Source organism: Melanotaenia boesemani, chromosome 13, assembly GCF_017639745.1.
Source record: "Melanotaenia boesemani isolate fMelBoe1 chromosome 13, fMelBoe1.pri, whole genome shotgun sequence".
Classification (NCBI taxonomy): Eukaryota; Metazoa; Chordata; class Actinopteri; order Atheriniformes; family Melanotaeniidae; genus Melanotaenia; species Melanotaenia boesemani.
The window spans coordinates 18,404,338-18,422,204 of NC_055694.1; the positions used below are offsets into that span (position 1 = coordinate 18,404,338).

Consider the following 17,867-nt stretch of genomic DNA (forward strand, 5'->3'; position numbering starts at 1 on the left):
ATATCTGAGTCTGGCAGTAAAAATAAGTCAATTATAACTTCTGGCTCTGATACTTGATCTTCCTTGACATTGGGTTGGTAGTTTTCCACGACGTCCAAGGTGATCACCTGATGACTATTCGAAAAGCTATTTGTGTCTTTAACATTTCTCTTGGTACAGAGGTCTGAATAGATTCACTTTGCTTTTTTTCATAAAGATCCTCACCTGTAACATATGGATCAATTTCATTTTGTGCAAAGTAATGGATCACACAAACATGATCTGTCAGTTTCAGAGACCTGCAGACACCATTAGGGAAAAACAGGGACCCTGCCATTTCTTGGATGTCTCTTACTGTTGTTTTTCAGTCCACACTGATATGCTGGGTTCCCTCCCTTTTTACACTTTGTACCTGTTTGGAGCTATTGTCTTTGTCACTGAAATTCCTCCACCCAAGTTCTACTCTCTTTGCAGTTTTCTTTGCATTTTATTTCCCTTCAATTTCTCCAAAGTCTGCAGTCTTTTAACTGCCAGCTATCTGGCGTGTGGCACTTCTCTCTTATTTTTCTCTAGAAGTTCATTTCTTTTGGATGCTGCTGAATCTCTGTTTATTACTGTGACATAATGCTGTCTCCATAATGTGGAATGTACTTTGCCAGATCTTCTACAGATGTCAGTGTAATAATGGTGGATTCAATCTGCAAAATAAAAAATAGAAATAAATAAAAGAATCAAATGTCATTCTTCATATATATTATATATTTATTCTCTATTTTAAAAATGTGTTAGGAAAGCCCAGTTAAATAACACAGAAGAAAGCTATATATTTTTCCCTCTGTATGTGACTGTGTCTTTACAACCTATGTCTGCACTAAAATCCTTGTGCAGAAATTATGGCTTGCACTAGTATGACCATTCTGTCATCTATTAGTCCACTTTATTGAGAGGTAATTCAGATCTAAGTGTATCTATTAGCACTTCTTTTAATAAATAATTTACCCCTTTCCCACTGCAATGTTACACTCCTCGTCGAAGGCTTTGACACACTTTCCCAAGCTTTATGGGAAAGTGTGTCAAAACTTTTGACTAGTACTGTAAATGTATACTCTTGACTGTGTAGATGACATTAAACATTTTCACAGAAATACTTTGTCAGCTTTAGGTTTGTTTAAAATCTCTTCATTGGTTCCACAGTCCTGCAGAAACTACAACAATGAGTCCTTTTGGCTCATCATCATACAGTAAATTGAGAATGCATAAAGGCTCCGGGTCTAAATAACATATAAGAGAAAAGAATTTATTTCCCAAAGCTCAACTGAAAGACCTGTGAAATGCTATACAGTTTATATTAACTTCACAGTTAAAACTTTGTCATCTATCACCATTTTATTTCTGACTGAAGTTAAATGTTGTTTATTTTTATAGCCCATGTATTTTCCAATCACACACCTACACACACACACACACACCTACACACACACACACACACACACACAAACACATAGCTGTCACAGCTGTTACCATAAGTATGTTACTGTTTTCACAAGAAGAATTCAGTTTAGACAATTTCTTTATTACTATAGTTTTTTTTTTGTTTTGTTTTTTTTGTTTGTTTTTTGTTTTGGTTTGTTTTTTATGATTTTTTTTTCTTCGTTTCTCTTGAGCATAAGAGCAGAACTCTTTTTATGGAACCCTTTGATATATGCAAGGGGATACGTGATGATAAGCCAGATGTTCGAGATGAATGGTTTTTTATTTATGTATAAATTATTCAATTAAATGTGTTGGCTCTTACAAGTCCACAAATGTTACGTTTAAAAACACTTTTCAACATTAAAAATAAGAAATGAGGAGTACAACTGAGTCGGTCCAAAACTAATATAAATAAATTAATTGTTATAATAATAATAATAATAATAATAATTTTTAATAATAATAATAATAATTTTTAATAATAATAATAATAATTTTTAATAATAATAATAATAATAATAATAGAGTAGCACGGAGTGTAACACCATGGAGAGGTTTATTTATTTGAGGGTTTGAAATATCTTTGATTGTTTCTCTTGGGATAACAGCAAATCAGATGTGTAAAGGATCCACTGTTTTAAATTGTGGAGTACACAGCAGAGTTGATAGGATCCGTGTATGCATTGTGTGAAATTCAGTAGCTACATTTCATAGAGAATTTCATGTCTGTTGCTTTCACAAAACTCTAAACATTGTAAACACCTAAGATAGTGTTTGAAAGTGTCACTCCAAAGTGAGAATATTTGTGCTATTAAAACTGTTATTTCAACCCCAACAGTATCACACAGCAGCGTGAGAACCTCGGTGGGATGAAAGACGTGCGGCACTTTTCTAACAACCTGTGGGCGGAGTCTCTGCACCTGTGGACATATTCATATCGCCACATTGTTGTAGATAGCACCCTTCTGCCCCAACAGGACGCACAGACGGGTAGTCTATCTGAGCCATGGATGCAGATGAAAAACCCCTCAGCGACCAGGGAGTGCAGCTTCTGGACATCAGCTCCATGTCCCCCGCTGAAGAGCCCAAAGGTGAGGACACTGTCCAACTGGAGAAGCCGCCGTATTCATACATCGCTCTAATCGCAATGGCAATTAAGGACAGTCCGGACAAGAGAGAAACCCTGGGCGGGATTTATCAGTACATTGTCAAAAAGTTTCCTTTTTATGAGAAGAACAAAAAAGGCTGGCAAAATAGTATAAGACACAATTTATCTCTCAATGAGTGTTTCGTCAAGGTGCCCAGAGAGAGCGGAGGGGACAGGAAGGGCAACTACTGGATGCTGGACCCAGCGTTTGAAGACATGTTTGAGAAGGGGAACTACCGACGTCGGAGGAGGGTAAGGAGACCCTACCGACCCTCGAATATAACTTACCTGACAGGGAACACCACGGAGTATCCCGAATCGCTCTACCTGCAGCCTTATATGGGCAAGTCCTGGGGTCTGTGTCAGCCCAGTTCGTCACAGCCGACGGGATACCCAGCGCCCCAGTTAATCTCGGGACACATTCGCAGCGTATCGCCCAGCGGCTCCTACTGCCCACCTCCCAACTTCCACTACCCTGCTGCTTACGGAGCGTACCATTGCCACCAGCCGGTGCTGGTTCCACACAACGGATATCCTTACGGCGGAGTGACCCAGCCGGTGAGCCCAAACGGAGGAACTGTATCTGTACCATCTAACTACCAGCAGTTCACGTCTTATGTAAGGCAGGTGGAGGCGCCACTGGGTTATCTGCCAGACCAGTAAAGATTTGAGATACTCTGACCACAGACAGCCAGTTCACAGACTCAAAGTTCCTCTGTTTCACCATTTCAGTTGTCAGTTGCTGTCAGTCGTTTGTCAGGTAAAGTTCGTTTGGGAGTTTAGTTTTAATGAGTTATAAAACTGTTCTGTTACAGCGTATTTGTCTTTTTGTTGTTGTTGTTTGTTTTGTTTTATTATTAGATTGATTTAGCATTTTGCTATTTTCTCTCTATTTGATTATGTGCTATTATTTATTATTTATCTTTTGTTTCTTTGAGCTGCTACACCAGTTGGGACAGAAGCACTTACTCTTCATTTTTATTCGATTCTAAATGTTGATTTGATGTAAAGTACATCACTTTTGTTCAAATAAAATGTTATTTTTGCATCAGACATCCCCATTGATTGAATCAGCCCCCATCAAAACTACATTGATAAATACTTTATTTTATGTGCTACTTAATTTTGGTAATGATTGTTTCTTGATGAAAGACTGGGAAAGCGCATTAGATTACCTCGCCGTCTCATAATGAGATTATTTGGTGCATTGTTTATGGGGAAATTAGTCATAATTACATTTAAGGTCCTTTAAATACAAAATTTAAATGTTATAATGTGGGGGGAAAAGGCTATGCTGACATGTATGTATGTATGTAAAAGTTTTTACTTTTTCTTTTTTCTTTAATCAACAGAAGATGTTTACATAAATTAAAATAGACTACAGATTAAAAAATGGCTTCAGTGTTCACTGTAACAGTTGACTTCTTTAAGGAAAAAAAAGTTACAAAATGAATTGTTGACAATTCTGAGTTAAATTACAAGTAGACTAGATTTAACTTCTTGTACCATATAGGTACTGACTCAAGATTGTATGTTGAAATTCCCGGAATCCCTCGAATACTGCTGCTATAAGGGCGAAGGAAACAAGCAAAGGCAGTCCCTCTTTAAGTTTATATTGGAAAGAAAGAAAAAAAAATCCTCCATCTTTGTAACTATTATCCTCTGTCCATTGTTTTGTTCGTGTTCTTCATTGTATGTATCATTTTGTGTGTAATAATAATAATAATAATAATAATAATAATAATAATAATAAAAACAAAGGCAGTCGACCTACTTTCCAACATCATAAACCCCGTATCCCACACTACTGCTTAAACAATGTATAAATAACTTCCATATCAACAAATACTAATATTTTAAAGGTATGGGTAGTAAATAAACATATAATTTTATTACATAAAAATCAGAATTTTGTTGGCAGTCATCGAAAGACAAAATAAATAAAATTGGAGCGCGTCTCGATCGTTGCGTATTTTCCGTTTCCGGTACAGGGGCGTGAACAAAAGAAATCGTCTGCCCGCGTGCGCTCTCGCGCCGTGTTTTGCGATACGCCTTGAATACTACGATTAAATTAACTGGAAATGGAGACATTTAACAGGCTCCTACTGGAATATCCTGAACTAATGTACAGTGGAGCCGGAGCTACGGCGTTTATCGCAGGCGGAGCGCTGATATACAAAATTGCCACCAGGTAAATTCAAGGTTCTAAATCACGGTGTTTGATTTTCAGCTAACATAATCACGTTCACCGTAATATAACTAACTAATTTAATTAGCCTTAGTTGATTACATGTATTGAATTGGCCTTAAACTGTAAATTGTAATGTAAGTTCCTTCTTCCCAATTGTTGACAGTTAACGGTGCTAGCATGAATGCTAACTTTGCTAGTTGCAATGCTAAGTTAATCTGAAATTCATGCATCAACCAATTTGTTGTCGATATTTCAGCAAGTTTTTGCAACCTGGTCAACAGACATCTGTAGTAATTTGTCCGTATCATCTTTCACATTCATGGTACTGTAAGCTAAAACACGGTCAGCTACCGTAAAGGTTGGCTCCATCCACTAAACGCACTGTTATCAACATTAAAAATGTTATAGAATCAGAGTCAGATACGTTGCACAAGATGCATGAAAGTTTGCAGCTGCTTCCAACGGAGTTTTTGTGCGGAGTGGCCTAAATGCGCAAGCAATTCAGTCAGATCTTTCAAGCAGTGTTTCTAATATTATGTGTTGTTTAACAGATTTTCAAACGAGGTTGTGCTAACAAAACGAATGAAAGAATAGACTGTGCTTTGCATTTATAGTTTACCAAGCTTATAATAGCTCCAGCTGATTAATAAATCCCTTTTCATACTTGCAGGAAAAAGCCCACCCATGCAAATGTTAACTGCTGGTTCTGTAATCAAAACACAGTGGTTCCTTATGGAAATAGGAACTGCTGGGATTGTCCCAACTGTGACCAGTACAATGGCTTCCAGGAGGTTAGTTAAAAAAGTGTTTGCATCTCTTGACATGATGGTAAACTATATTGAGTGCTGTCTTTCTATGCTTATCCTGTTTTTTTCTTTTTTCTCTCTCTCTCCACATCAGAATGGGGATTACAACAAACCCATCCCAGCTCAGTACATGGAACACCTGAATCACGGCATATCTGGATCCCCACTTTCTTCTGAGACTCCCAAGACTTTGCAGTGGGTTAACTGCCAGATGCTATTGTGCAGGAAGTGTAACAATAACCAGGCTGCAAAGATCAAGCAGTTGGCCTCATATATCCCAAGAGATGACGTATGTGCTGTGTTGGTTTTCATTTATTTTAATGCACCATATATTCTCAGAAAGGTTCATACTGAATTATTTGTGTCCTTCCATTGTAGGAGAACTATGATGAAGAAATTGAAGCCTACAAACACCACCTGGAGCAGACTTATAAGTTATGCAGACCATGTCAGACAGCAGTGGAATATTATATTAAATATCAAAACCGCCAACTTCGTACAGTGCTCCTAAACCACCAGCTTCGACGCACTCGAGAGTCAGACACGGGATTCATAAAGGTCAGTACAACCTAAAGTCAAAACCGACTTGAGAAGACTATGAATGAATATAAATTTACACAAAACAAATTAGAAATACGAAATCATGTGTAGAATTAACAACATGATTCTCAAAATTCCTACTTCCCTTAAACGACCAACTAACCAAACCATCAAACAACATGTATACCAACCTCTTATACTCTGATTAAGCTAGATAATATTGTTGACATTCTTTAATGGCACATGAAAATACACTATCTTTAATACTTTCTAAGACAATGTTGTAAATTCAAAGTTTGCCAACCATGGCTTCTCATTAGACAAGATAACCCACCAGTGTTGAATATTGTAAATAAAGACATTCAAGTACATTTCCAGCAGAGGAATCTGCTGAAACATTTGTTTTCTTGTGATTCATATTACTTTATAATATGATCCTTATTGATAAATACCCTATTATCTGTATAATCCTATACTTATATTTACTTGTATTTATTTTAAATGTACTTCTCGAACAATAAATTGCACACTAAAAAAAACTTTAATCTTTGTATAACTTGTTTTTTTTACAAATTTGTTGTTCTATTTGTTTACATGCTTATTTATCTGAATGTTTGGCTAAGTACAGACTACAGAGAGAGCATATAAGTTCTTCATAAATAAATATTTAGTTGGGCTTTCTTTAGTATATTCAGTCCTCATGTTGTAATTTTTACTTGCATGCTGTAAAATTCTCACACTGTGGAGTCAAGATTTTTATCTAGTTATTTTAGCAAGTGTCCATAAAATGTGCCCCAGTCAACTCTAACCTATGTCAACATTAGAATTTTTTTTAATCTGGTTATGTTTTTAAAATGTGTGGACTCATATTTGAGACTTGTTTTGATTTTTGTTTTTCTGTTTATTTTCCATCAGAGTTCCCATTCTCTGTCCTCACCCCCGGGGGTCATACTGTTAAGGATCCTCACCTTCCTGATATGTGCTTTCCTACTTGCTACATGTTTCTATGGATTGCCAGAACAGTCTGTTTCACCAAGTGGTCCACAGACATTAAGTGGTGGCATCGTTCCTCCAAAACCAAAGACCCACAATGAATCCAACCACAACAACAGTAGTGGATCCATGCCTGTTTGGCAGGGTCTGCTGGAGCTGATCCCAGACCAGACCAGAGAAAATGCCAAACTGGTGTGGCAACATGGAAAGGACAACCAGCTAGTAATAGTCTCTATTGGCCTGCTGACTTGTCTCACAGCTATCTTCTTAGCAGGACCTTTGAGGTAAATAGCCACAGTCTTTGTTTTGTGTCATATTGTTCCAGATTTCAACTTTTTTGATAAAATTAAACATGTTTTTGCTTTTTTCTTTCTTTTTTTTCTCTTTCATGTATTGTTGCATTTTTAGATTGAGGAGAATTGATGCTGTAGCTTCTGTTCTGTGGTTTTTCACCCTGTGCCTCTACCTGGCTGAGGGCTACTTGGCTGATACCCCGAACTGGACGGACACAGTGAAACTTGTTACCATCTTCCTCTGTTGCCTTGTCAGCTTTGCTGCTGCGGCTGCAACCCGCAAACCGCTGGGTCCACGAAGAGCCAGATATCGAAGGTCAGAGTCTGAGCAGTAATCTGTGTTCACATTGTGTTTTGAAAGTTGGGATTCTACAAAGGGCCTTCTCTGAGTAGTTTGTGTTCATCAGAACCAGATTAAAATGCATCATTAAGTGTGATCCATTTAATTCTTTAATTTTTAATTTTTTTTTATTATTAATTACTGTCCATCTTTTTCCTCACACACCTTTTTTAAACTACTGTTGTAATGACGTGAATGGTAAGCTATCTTGAAGGTAATGTAGCTGACTGTTTTTCATTATTCTGGTTGGCAGTAGAGTTTAAAACAAATTAGTCATTTTTTATTCAAGGACTTCAAAAAGACACAGATGAGGAAATCTTTCAATCATTGGGTCAAAAGTGATTTTTTTTAATATAGCAACACTTAAACGCAATACTTTCAAAACTTTTAAAAAGCTTAGTTAAGTACACTAAATATAAAGGTTTCTGGGAAGCTGTGCCAAGATTTCGTCAAATAATCTTTTTTAATATTGTTGCAAATTAGCCATGTTTGGTGCCTAATTGATTGATTAAACAGATAAACAAAATACTATTTAAGTTTCATATTTTCAACTTAAAAAGTGGGATTTTGGCATTCATGTTCCTATTGAGCATTACCAATGTTTTCTAGACTGTACTGGAATATCTGTCTCAGACTGTTTTGAATGTACTAATTTATTAATTAACACTGTTGGAGCTGTGGGTTTGAAATGTTTCACTAACTTCAGTTAACTGCATGAAATACTAGCTTGTGAAAACGGGCCATATTCAGGATATGGGGTTTGGGTGAACACATCCTTTCCTGTACTGCTTCACATCATCCACGCCTCCTGTTCAAAAGATGGCTTGAATATTTTCTCAGTGTTTCATTTGGAGTACTAAATACCAAAAATTATTTTTAAGCTTGGGTTTTAGATCTTCATCACATTGCCACAAAATCAGCATATATGTATACCTGTATAGAGGTGCATGTATACCTGTGTTAGTGTTAGAGCATTAGTTTGAAGTTAGACCCCTTAAAGCACAAGTGGTCAACAGGGTTTCTTTGCTGTTGCTTAGTGACAACAAACAGATATTAGTTAATGAATGCAGCAAATTATGTGAGGACATAATGTTGAACAATGTCAGCAGATTGATTTTAAATGTTTCCTTTGAGGAAGAAAAACAAAGTGCTGCAGGAGTAGAATACTGGTTGTACCTGTTTCAAGTACAACTTTCACATTTGTATTTTACAGTAAGATGTTCCAACGAAAACTAGAGTGCAGACCTCTATTCTTTTTTTTCTTTGCCAATGATTGTGGACATTATTTTTGAATTAGGAATAATTTTGCCATTAGAGCTTCCATCTCTCCATAGAAAGAAATCCTTTTTAAAAAGTTCCTGGATCCAGACAGTGATCCAGATCACTCCTAAAATCTAATCATTTGTTCTTTATGCCATTTCCAGGATTTCCTGAACATTTTATCAATCCGTCCGTAACTTTTAGACTTATGTTGCTAACAGACAGACAAACCAATGACACTGAATGCATGACTGCTGCGGAGAAGGTAATAATTAAAGGTTAAAAATGCACCATATACTGATTGTAATATGTAATTCTAGACATTTAACTACATGTTAGCTAATTATTTTGCTGCTGTTCTCCATTCCTAGTTGGCTGGTGATCTTGTGTGATTTACATGTAGACAATGCTGCTTTTTGTCTTTCTCACCCTAAACTTAGTGACTCATTGCCTTCACCAATAAGCCGTTAATCCAAGAAAAACATTTGCTCTATATAGTTTTGTGCAAAATTGTAAAAACTTCACAGTAAAATGACAAGTCTTGCAAAAACTGAGCTGTGTCTGTAAAAGAAAATGTCAAAATGCGGTGTTGCTGCAATCTGCTTTTACCCTAAAATGGTCCTGTTTCTCTACAGTGCACTTGTACAGTTGTTCTTGGCACTTTGCAGATTTATTAGGGATTTTCCACCAACATTTACTGGATTTTCTTCTTTTCTTTTTTACGTGGAATTAATTTACCAGAGTATAAGATTTCCTAGAAAGCACTGTAGTTTGCATTTCCATCATTCTACAAAGTTCTGGACAATTTATCATAATTGGGGTGATTCCACTTGTTGTATGGCAGTCGGACCAACTTCAGTTGTTGTGGTCATCTTTTTCTAATCTAAGTTTCTTGAGCTTTTCTCAAATTTGTTTCTATGTGCCTCACATTCAGCTCTGCCAGTGTGTTAGCTGTTCCTTCATACTGTCATTTTGGGTTGCAGAGTCCTCAGCAGATGCACTTGGAAGAGTCTGGACGTTGTCGTCTGTCCGCTTTTTATAGCTGTATTTTTCAAACATGGGGTTAAATAATAAAAAGGTGTTTGCAGCCACGCACCGGCATTAACATGCAGTGAATGCAAGTGTGGAACCAATCGGTTCTTCAGCACACGACCCCCTCAAGAATTCCAGGGAATCTCGAAGTCCTATCCCTCTACTAGTTGCTTTTTTCAGGAAAGGTTTGTAAGTGAGGAAAAGTTCTTTTGCTTGGGTTTTTTAAAGTCCAGAGTAAATGATGAATGCTTCTACAGTAGAAAAGTGGCAATTATTATAAGTGTCAATTAAAATTTGCAGCAGCTCTTCTGTTAATTAATGCTATCTTGTTCTGGTCTTTAGTTGATCCCAGACTGCTGCATTAATTGAGACTGGGCCTCTGTGGTGGCAATGCCACCAGTAGCAGGACTTCTTGGTCTTGCCACAGAACACAATTCTTGACTATGGCAACACGTTTGGGCTTGTCATAAGGAATAAATTTGGAATTGATCCAAAGCCTTCCTAAAATCTGAGCATCTAAATTGCCTAACATTTTTGCACAGTACTGTATATCTACATATGCCTTTGTTATGATTAGCTGTGCTGAACACATGCTTGAAAACGGTCTGACCACCTGACAGGTACATGGCTTGTGTTGGGATTTGCTTTACTTTCTTTAAGAAGTGGTAGTCGTTTCTGATGGCCTTGCAGTATCAACTCTTGAAATTAACACAGAAAAAAATATAAGGTCCTCAAACTAATTTAACTAATTGTATTGTTTTTTTTTTTATTGTTTTTCACCCTACATTAATACTAACTAGTTAAGTCAAGAATTATTCATCACATTTTATTGTCAGTATTTAACCATTTCATTACTTGATTTTTTTAAACAATAATGTAGCTTGCTTGATAGATTTTCTAATATGATGTTTTATTGAAAATATTAATGTACATTGCATGCACTAACATTTCACTTCTCATTAGTTTGTGTAGATTGTTAGGCTTTAAAGAATGAGTGTGGATATTTATTTGAAAATGTGAAAAGGTGTTAGTAACTAGCAGTGGGAAATTTCAATAGGTCCCAATTGATGAGAGTGTTATAATCTAAAGTTGAAGTAGTATTTTGTGCTGTCTATAGATGGTGAGATGTCCTCATACCAGCACATTTCGTTCTGTAGTATTTAAACTTGACATGCTGAGAATGTGATAACATTATAGATGCGGTTTGTAAACGATGAGGGAAAAAATCCCAGCAAATCGTAGTATTTGTTCTATGGGTAATGCTGTGGTTAGACTTTTTTTTTCCTCAGATAAAAAGAAATACAAATAAAGGTTTCAGTCCACTGTAATGAATTACTCTGACAAATTATAGTATAGGAGTGATGCAGACTTTATTATCTGCAGCATGTGACAAACTGCATCTTCTAAATTATTTGAATAATATCAAAACATGTCTCAACAAAACATGCTGTACTGGAGGACAAATATGTTTGAATGGCATCATATAAACTCACTGGTCTGCTCTGTGTGACACAGTTGAGTGATAATTTATTATTCATAAGTCATGACCTAACCAGGTTTTGCCATAAACCCACAATTCTTAAAATATCTTTGTTATATCTAGATTTTGTTTTGTTCTGCATGTTTGTAATAGAATTCCTGTATTAACTGTACGAATGTTAGATTTCAGAGTTAGAAATCATTTCATTTCATTACATGTAATTCTAGATGCACTATATTCAAGCTATTTTATGTTTAAACTACTATAAGCTAATTATGGGAGCAGCAATCATAATTTGTTGTGTTTTTAACAGTGATGGCTCCAATTTTAGTAACGAGCCTCGTACTATACGTGTTGTTACTACTTTATGTTCCTACAGATACTGAGTATGAAGCTAATAAAGGTGATTTCTGTCAAAGTGTAATGTTTAAGTAATGTATGTGGGCGAAATAAAAGACCCAGAATATGAAACTGAGGAGTTACTTTGCCAAATCCTTATATATTGTAGAAAATTCCAACGATTGTTCTTGTGTTTGTAAACCTGTAAACCACAAGATCATCTAACCACATCTCTAATATTGTGGTTGATCAGTGTATACCATGTAGCAACTTTGACTTTTTTATTATTATTGTTCCAATGCTTGCTGTATGAGGAATTCAATAAACATCTAGTGAAAGAATATGGCTTATCCTTGTTATTTACACAACACTGTCTTGTTCATTTGAGCATGTTATCAGTTTTTGAAATCACAGCTTTTTTTTCTTTTTTTTTTTTTAACTCTGCATTGAATTTTAAAGTCAAACATTTAGGACTCTTTTTTTTTATGAAATCATTTATCTGATTTTAGTTTTTATGTTTTCTTAATTGTGTCAAAGCGGTAACACTGCCTTTTGCTTTTTTTTTTTATTTTCTAAGGGGTTTATTTTGTACCCCTGCAGCCGCCCTATGTTTAAGTACAACTGCAGTGAGTTCAGTGACAGGTTTGTTGTTGACATCAGTTGTAATTTCATGCTCAGTATAACTGAATATCGGAGTCTTATGGCGCAACATTTATCTGAATTATTTCTGGCATCTATCATTTATTTACATTGAGTATTTATTTTAACGTCATATACTGACATTAATATTGGTAAGGTGAATCACATGTACATTTGGTTTACACTTAAAGAAAAAGTCCAGTTTTGTTGCAGCATTTTTTCTTCTAATCTAATTTTTGATTTTGTTTTCTCGCATTTTAATAAAGGTAATGATTTCAGGTATTAGATGATTATGTTGCTCTTGTGTTGCAGATACCTTCCAGGCAGCGCTGCAGTCCCACCCTTCAGCTGCCAGCCTCCTGTCCACACTCCTGACCTGACAGATTCCTTTATCCCTACACCACCCCCCAACCTCTCCAAGCTCATCAACCGCCATCTTGGTCCTCATGACCGCAAGGCATCCCCATCCTCTCTGCCTGGACGCCTCAACCGAGCCCTTTGCCTTGGAACAATGCCCTCACTAACAAGGACGGGTAATGCTGAATTTTTTTACATTGCGTTCAGAAATTTTAAATAATTTATCACCACTCACACCAGCTGAACTTTGCGTTCATTAGCATAAATTATAGATGACATGTGACTATTACTTACAATCTAACAAATTTTAAAAAAGAACAATTAGAACAATTTTAGGGTCTCAGGTGGACATGTCTGAAAAAAACTGCGATTGGTGCAAGTTTTCAGACTGCTTTTTATTATTATTATTATTATTTTATCAGAAAGTTATTTACCTAAGAATAAGAAAGGAGGGAGAAGTTGCGCTTCAACTTCTAAACTCTTGGTGGAGTGCTAAACCCAGAGTCCCACTTATTAAAAATAGGGTTGCACATTTGAGTTTATTTAGCTCACACTACTGATAAAAATATGCTGACAAATTTCATCAAAAAGCCCTCATCAAATAGTTCCTCATGACTGTTACCCAGCAGTCTGGTCTACTGCTTCAACTGACTCAATAACTAAACTTAAAATGGTTCAGAATCAACAACTAGGTTGTAATTATAGGGCGACTGTTACTCGGAAGCATAGGAATTTAAATAGTTTTTTTTAATGATAGATTACTTTATTCATTGTTTGTATTTTTAAGGAACATAACTGTAACTAAGACCTTTTTAAAATCTATATCAGAATTTAGTTTAGTAGATAAACATAATTATACAACAAGACATGCAGTGGCTAATAATTTCAATTTACTGATGGTAAAAAGTAATTTTATTAGAAGAACAGTTTTCATTTAGAGGAGTGTATGAATGGATTGCACTTCCAGTAAATATTTATACTACTTAAACAGTATATTTTAATGTCGCGATAACATTTCTAGAAAGTATATCATAATTTCCTGTTAGTCTCTTTAAAGATTTGCTTTAGTTCTGTTACTATTATCATGATGTTATCATTTTAAACTACTTTTTTGTCAATTAGTGTACTGATGCTAGTGTCTGCTAGAATATTTGCAAGGCTTCTGTTGTCATTGTGATTGTGTGTTATTCAGGGAGCGTATATGACAGAAGACAGTTCAGCATTTCTGGTATCCAAGCTCAAAGAATCTTCTCTGTCACATCTTTTATAGCACAAGAAGTAAAGGTCTCATCATTCCCACAAGCAGTTATCAATAATCACGTCATCAGCTGTCCGTGTACTGTTCTTCTATCTGGTACACATGTTTATTATTCTAGTGCAGGGACGTGCAACCTTTGCAATCTAAAGAGCCATTTTTCCCCTCAGCCCAGCTAAATTAAACTTGTTTAGAGCCGCAAATGTTACGAAACCTTTTGAAAAAAGACGACTCATAATTTTTTATAAATATCTACTATATGAACTTTATGTCGTTTTTGAAGAACCACATTTTCATTTCAATTTTTAGGTTTTAAAATGGAAAACAAAAACTTTTGCAACAAAGAGCATAGACAGACTTTCTTCCATGGAGCATAGATATTTGTGGAAAATGATGGTAAAAAAAAAGCCCATAGTTTCCAATCTAATGACAAGAAAAATATATTAAAAATATATAAATTACTGGTGCTTTTAGGCATTATGTTGTGAAAGTTTTGTGCAATTATTCCATTTTAAAAAATGAAAAATTGCTAAAAACCTGCATTTGTTATTATATCTGGATTTAAAATCATTAGTTACTTCTTTGGCATTTTTAGCCATGTATTAAGAGCCATCGTGGACGGTCCAGAGAGCCACTATGGGTGGCCGACCCCTGTCCTAGTGAGTCATAGCGAGACAACTTTGCAATGATAACAGTTCTAAGTTCATGTCAAAAGTAGAATAAAAAGTACTCTTCACAACTTATCTAAATAAGATGTTATCTCCTTTTTCCTTGGTAACTCCTTGTTAATAAATTAAATGTTGCACCAAACAGTATGATTATATATAATATTTGTCTTTTTTTTTTTTTTTTTTTTCAGATTCTGGCTGCCTGTTTAGTGGGAGTCGACCAGCATCACAGTACAAAGACTCTCCACCCTCAGGTATTAAAACTGTTGATTCTGTGATCTTGTATCATAAATTTCTAATCATCTCTCAGTTTTTTTTTTAATGCTTTTTTTTTCCTCCATAGATTACTTTTCACTGAAGTCGGGGAGCCGCCCATCGTCCCCAGGCCCTTCTCCAACTCCTTCAGTAGCTGGTTCAGTTACATCCAGTTCAAGTTCTGCCAGACAGCGGCGTCCCCTCATTAGTCCAGCTCGGCTTCACATCAGTGGCCAGAAACTCCGGCTTTTCTCTTCAGAGCCAGAACCTGCGCGAATGTCCCCACCCATGTTTCCATTTAGCTCCAATGTGGAGCCATCCTCTTCTGTTTACAGTGGCTGCTTTTCTCGTGACATTTCTCCCTTCCACAGTCAAAATGGCAAGTACAGCTGAGGTTGAACTGGAGAAAGACTGTTAGTTTGCTGTTGAGGGCTTGTAGCAATTTGATGTTTGGTTTCTTCCCTATTTGTTATTCTTGAAGCTCCCACAAGGGGGCAGTGGTCAGATCCTAGACTCTGTAGAGTGAATTGATTTTGGTGCGGGGAGGTAGGATTTGGATTTTGTCTGAGGCTTCATGATTAACTTGCTACCACTGATTTTCAGATTTGAGTTCCTTACTGAGAGATGGGAGTGTGATTGAAGAAGAAAAAAGAAGCAGCTCCTCAGAGTCCTCTGCTTGCCAAGTTGGCACCACAACACAAGGTCCTGAGGCCATCCCTCCTCCAAAAGGTAGGCAACCTTGTTCAAACTGGCAGAAGGTAGACAATCATGCCAGAAATTATAGTATAATTATTGTTGTCCAACTACAGTCCCTATGTAAAATGGGGTAAAGTTTTTTTTTTTTTTTATTAAGGTTTTGAATTGTCACAAAGTTCTTTACTTTTTTTGTCTTTTATCCATTAAAAGTGTGCACATCATTTTGAGGAGTTAAAATAACTCTCATAGGTACTTTTATGCAAGATGTGATGAACTGTTAACAGTACCTTTCTCACTTGTTTGCAATCAGGTGATTCTACTTTAAACTGACTGATGCCGGTATCTTTTCAGATGGAAATGTTTAGGCTGACAACATAAATTTAAAACGTGCATGTTGAGAGCCTTGGTGTTAAATAATGATGAATCTAGTGAAATTCATCAGCTTTGTGTCTTTCCAGGTTTAGTAAAGCATCTTCTTTGGCCAGGGCTTTTGTTGGCAAGCCTGACTGCCAACCTGCTGTTTGCCTGTCTCTATACGTACCACAACTGGAGATGAAGCATCAGCGGGTCCGGTACTTTTCTCTTTTGTACTATTCTACAGAGTGACTCAGCCTCAGGATTTCACACTTCTGAAAAACTCTGCTCTTGTCGAAGTGCCAGAAACTTCTGCCTTCTGGTTGTTGCTCAGTGTTTACTGTTGCTTGACGTAAATGCACGTTAGCCGACACATTTCCAATAAACTAGTTTTATTGGTGTTAAGAGAAAAGTGTGAGGTGAAAGTATATCTTTGAATTTGAGTCATTATTGCATGACAGGCTTTTTTTTTTTTTTTTTTTTTTATTCTTTTTTTTTTTACAACCTTTTGGTCACTGCTACTCGCACATGAAGACAGGCACAACTGTCTTTAAAGATGTCAGTTCAGGTATTGGTGCTTGGTGGCAATTCAAACCCATGCTGTGAAATGTGCAATAAACGTACTGTTCAGTCGATGCTGCTTGGGTACAGAGGATCTCCTCTTCACTATTTACGATTATTGTGATGAGTATTAAGTAACATTTTCTTTTTTCTACAGTAGTCCAAAATTTAAAAAAAAATAAATTAAAAGAAGAAAATACCAAGCAGCATTTTTTTTTTCATACAACTAGATTTACATTTTGAAGTGTGTGAAAGATTTCCACTTTGTAATGAAAGAATCTCAGTACGATGTTAGCTGTTTTCTTTGCACGTTCAGCAGTGAAATGACTTACTGGTGCTCTGTTGTTACCAAGTTAAGGGTCAACAATAGTTTTATGTAAATCTGTTCCACTTATCTTTGCAATTAACTGCTGGAAACTGCTATCAAACCATGTTTGTTATATTGTAGTTCCATTCGTTCTCATTTCCAGTCTATAAAGAGAAATACTGCTACTTTTCATTCTTTGGCTGCATCAGAAAGCCATGAGAGACGGTTCACATCCAACTTACCTTGTGACCTTGTTTTTCAAGACCTCTCCTAAACATGATAATCCAACATCTGCAGTATAACAACTTGGAAATGGTTGCACTGTCTTATCTGTTGTGTTTTGAATATGTAATGTTAAAGTTAGATGAGTGAGCACTGATGTTTGATTATTGTTTATACATATGTTGAAGGTAGATTAACAAAAGGCTGTACTTTTTTGACATGTGCAAGCTGTGTTTAAGTAGGCTTTGCTTTGCTTTGCTTGTCATTTAAACTTGTAAAAAAAAAAAAAATGGTGGAATGGGCGAGCATTTTTCTGGTCTTTCTCTTTTTCAGTGTGGATTATACAAGAATTGTTTTCTGATGAAATACACATAATGCTGATTTGCATTGACAGTTTATTCCTTTGGTAATTTTTATCCAATGTTTATAAATAATTAAACTAATATAAAAAAAAAGAACTCTAAAAGAAGAATAGAAAATGGTCATTAGAAAGCTTTTTGAACATACTGCATACATTTGTACCATTTGTGTAGGCTGGTGCACATTTATTTTCTTTATTTAAACATCATGATACATGATTAAATCTTATTGGACTTCCAGCCAAGCAAATTTGTCTTGAATGGGACAAAGTTCATTTTTCACAGATTTTTTTATTTTGTTATTTATTTTTTTTATATGCA

At 36.0% G+C, this 17,867-nt stretch overlaps 2 protein-coding genes across 2 annotated transcripts; both read left to right on the top strand.

Annotated features, from left to right (window-relative positions):
• The first annotated feature begins 2,389 nt into the window (after positions 1-2,389).
• foxl2l (forkhead box L2-like) lies at positions 2,390-3,652 on the top strand. Its single transcript, XM_042003713.1, has one exon. The coding sequence runs from the start codon at positions 2,459-2,461 to the stop codon at positions 3,260-3,262; it is 804 nt and encodes a 267-aa protein (XP_041859647.1). The 5' UTR covers positions 2,390-2,458; the 3' UTR covers positions 3,263-3,652.
• Positions 3,653-4,573: 921 nt separating this feature from the next.
• On the top strand, positions 4,574-17,631 carry tmem201 (transmembrane protein 201). The gene is made up of 11 exons (XM_042003712.1): positions 4,574-4,790; positions 5,461-5,581; positions 5,691-5,885; positions 5,975-6,154; positions 7,052-7,413; positions 7,538-7,738; positions 12,825-13,045; positions 14,984-15,046; positions 15,136-15,426; positions 15,651-15,776; positions 16,202-17,631. The coding sequence occupies exons 1-11, from the start codon at positions 4,681-4,683 to the stop codon at positions 16,297-16,299; spliced, it is 1,968 nt and encodes a 655-aa protein (XP_041859646.1). The 5' UTR covers positions 4,574-4,680; the 3' UTR covers positions 16,300-17,631.
• The last annotated feature ends 236 nt before the right edge of the window (positions 17,632-17,867 follow it).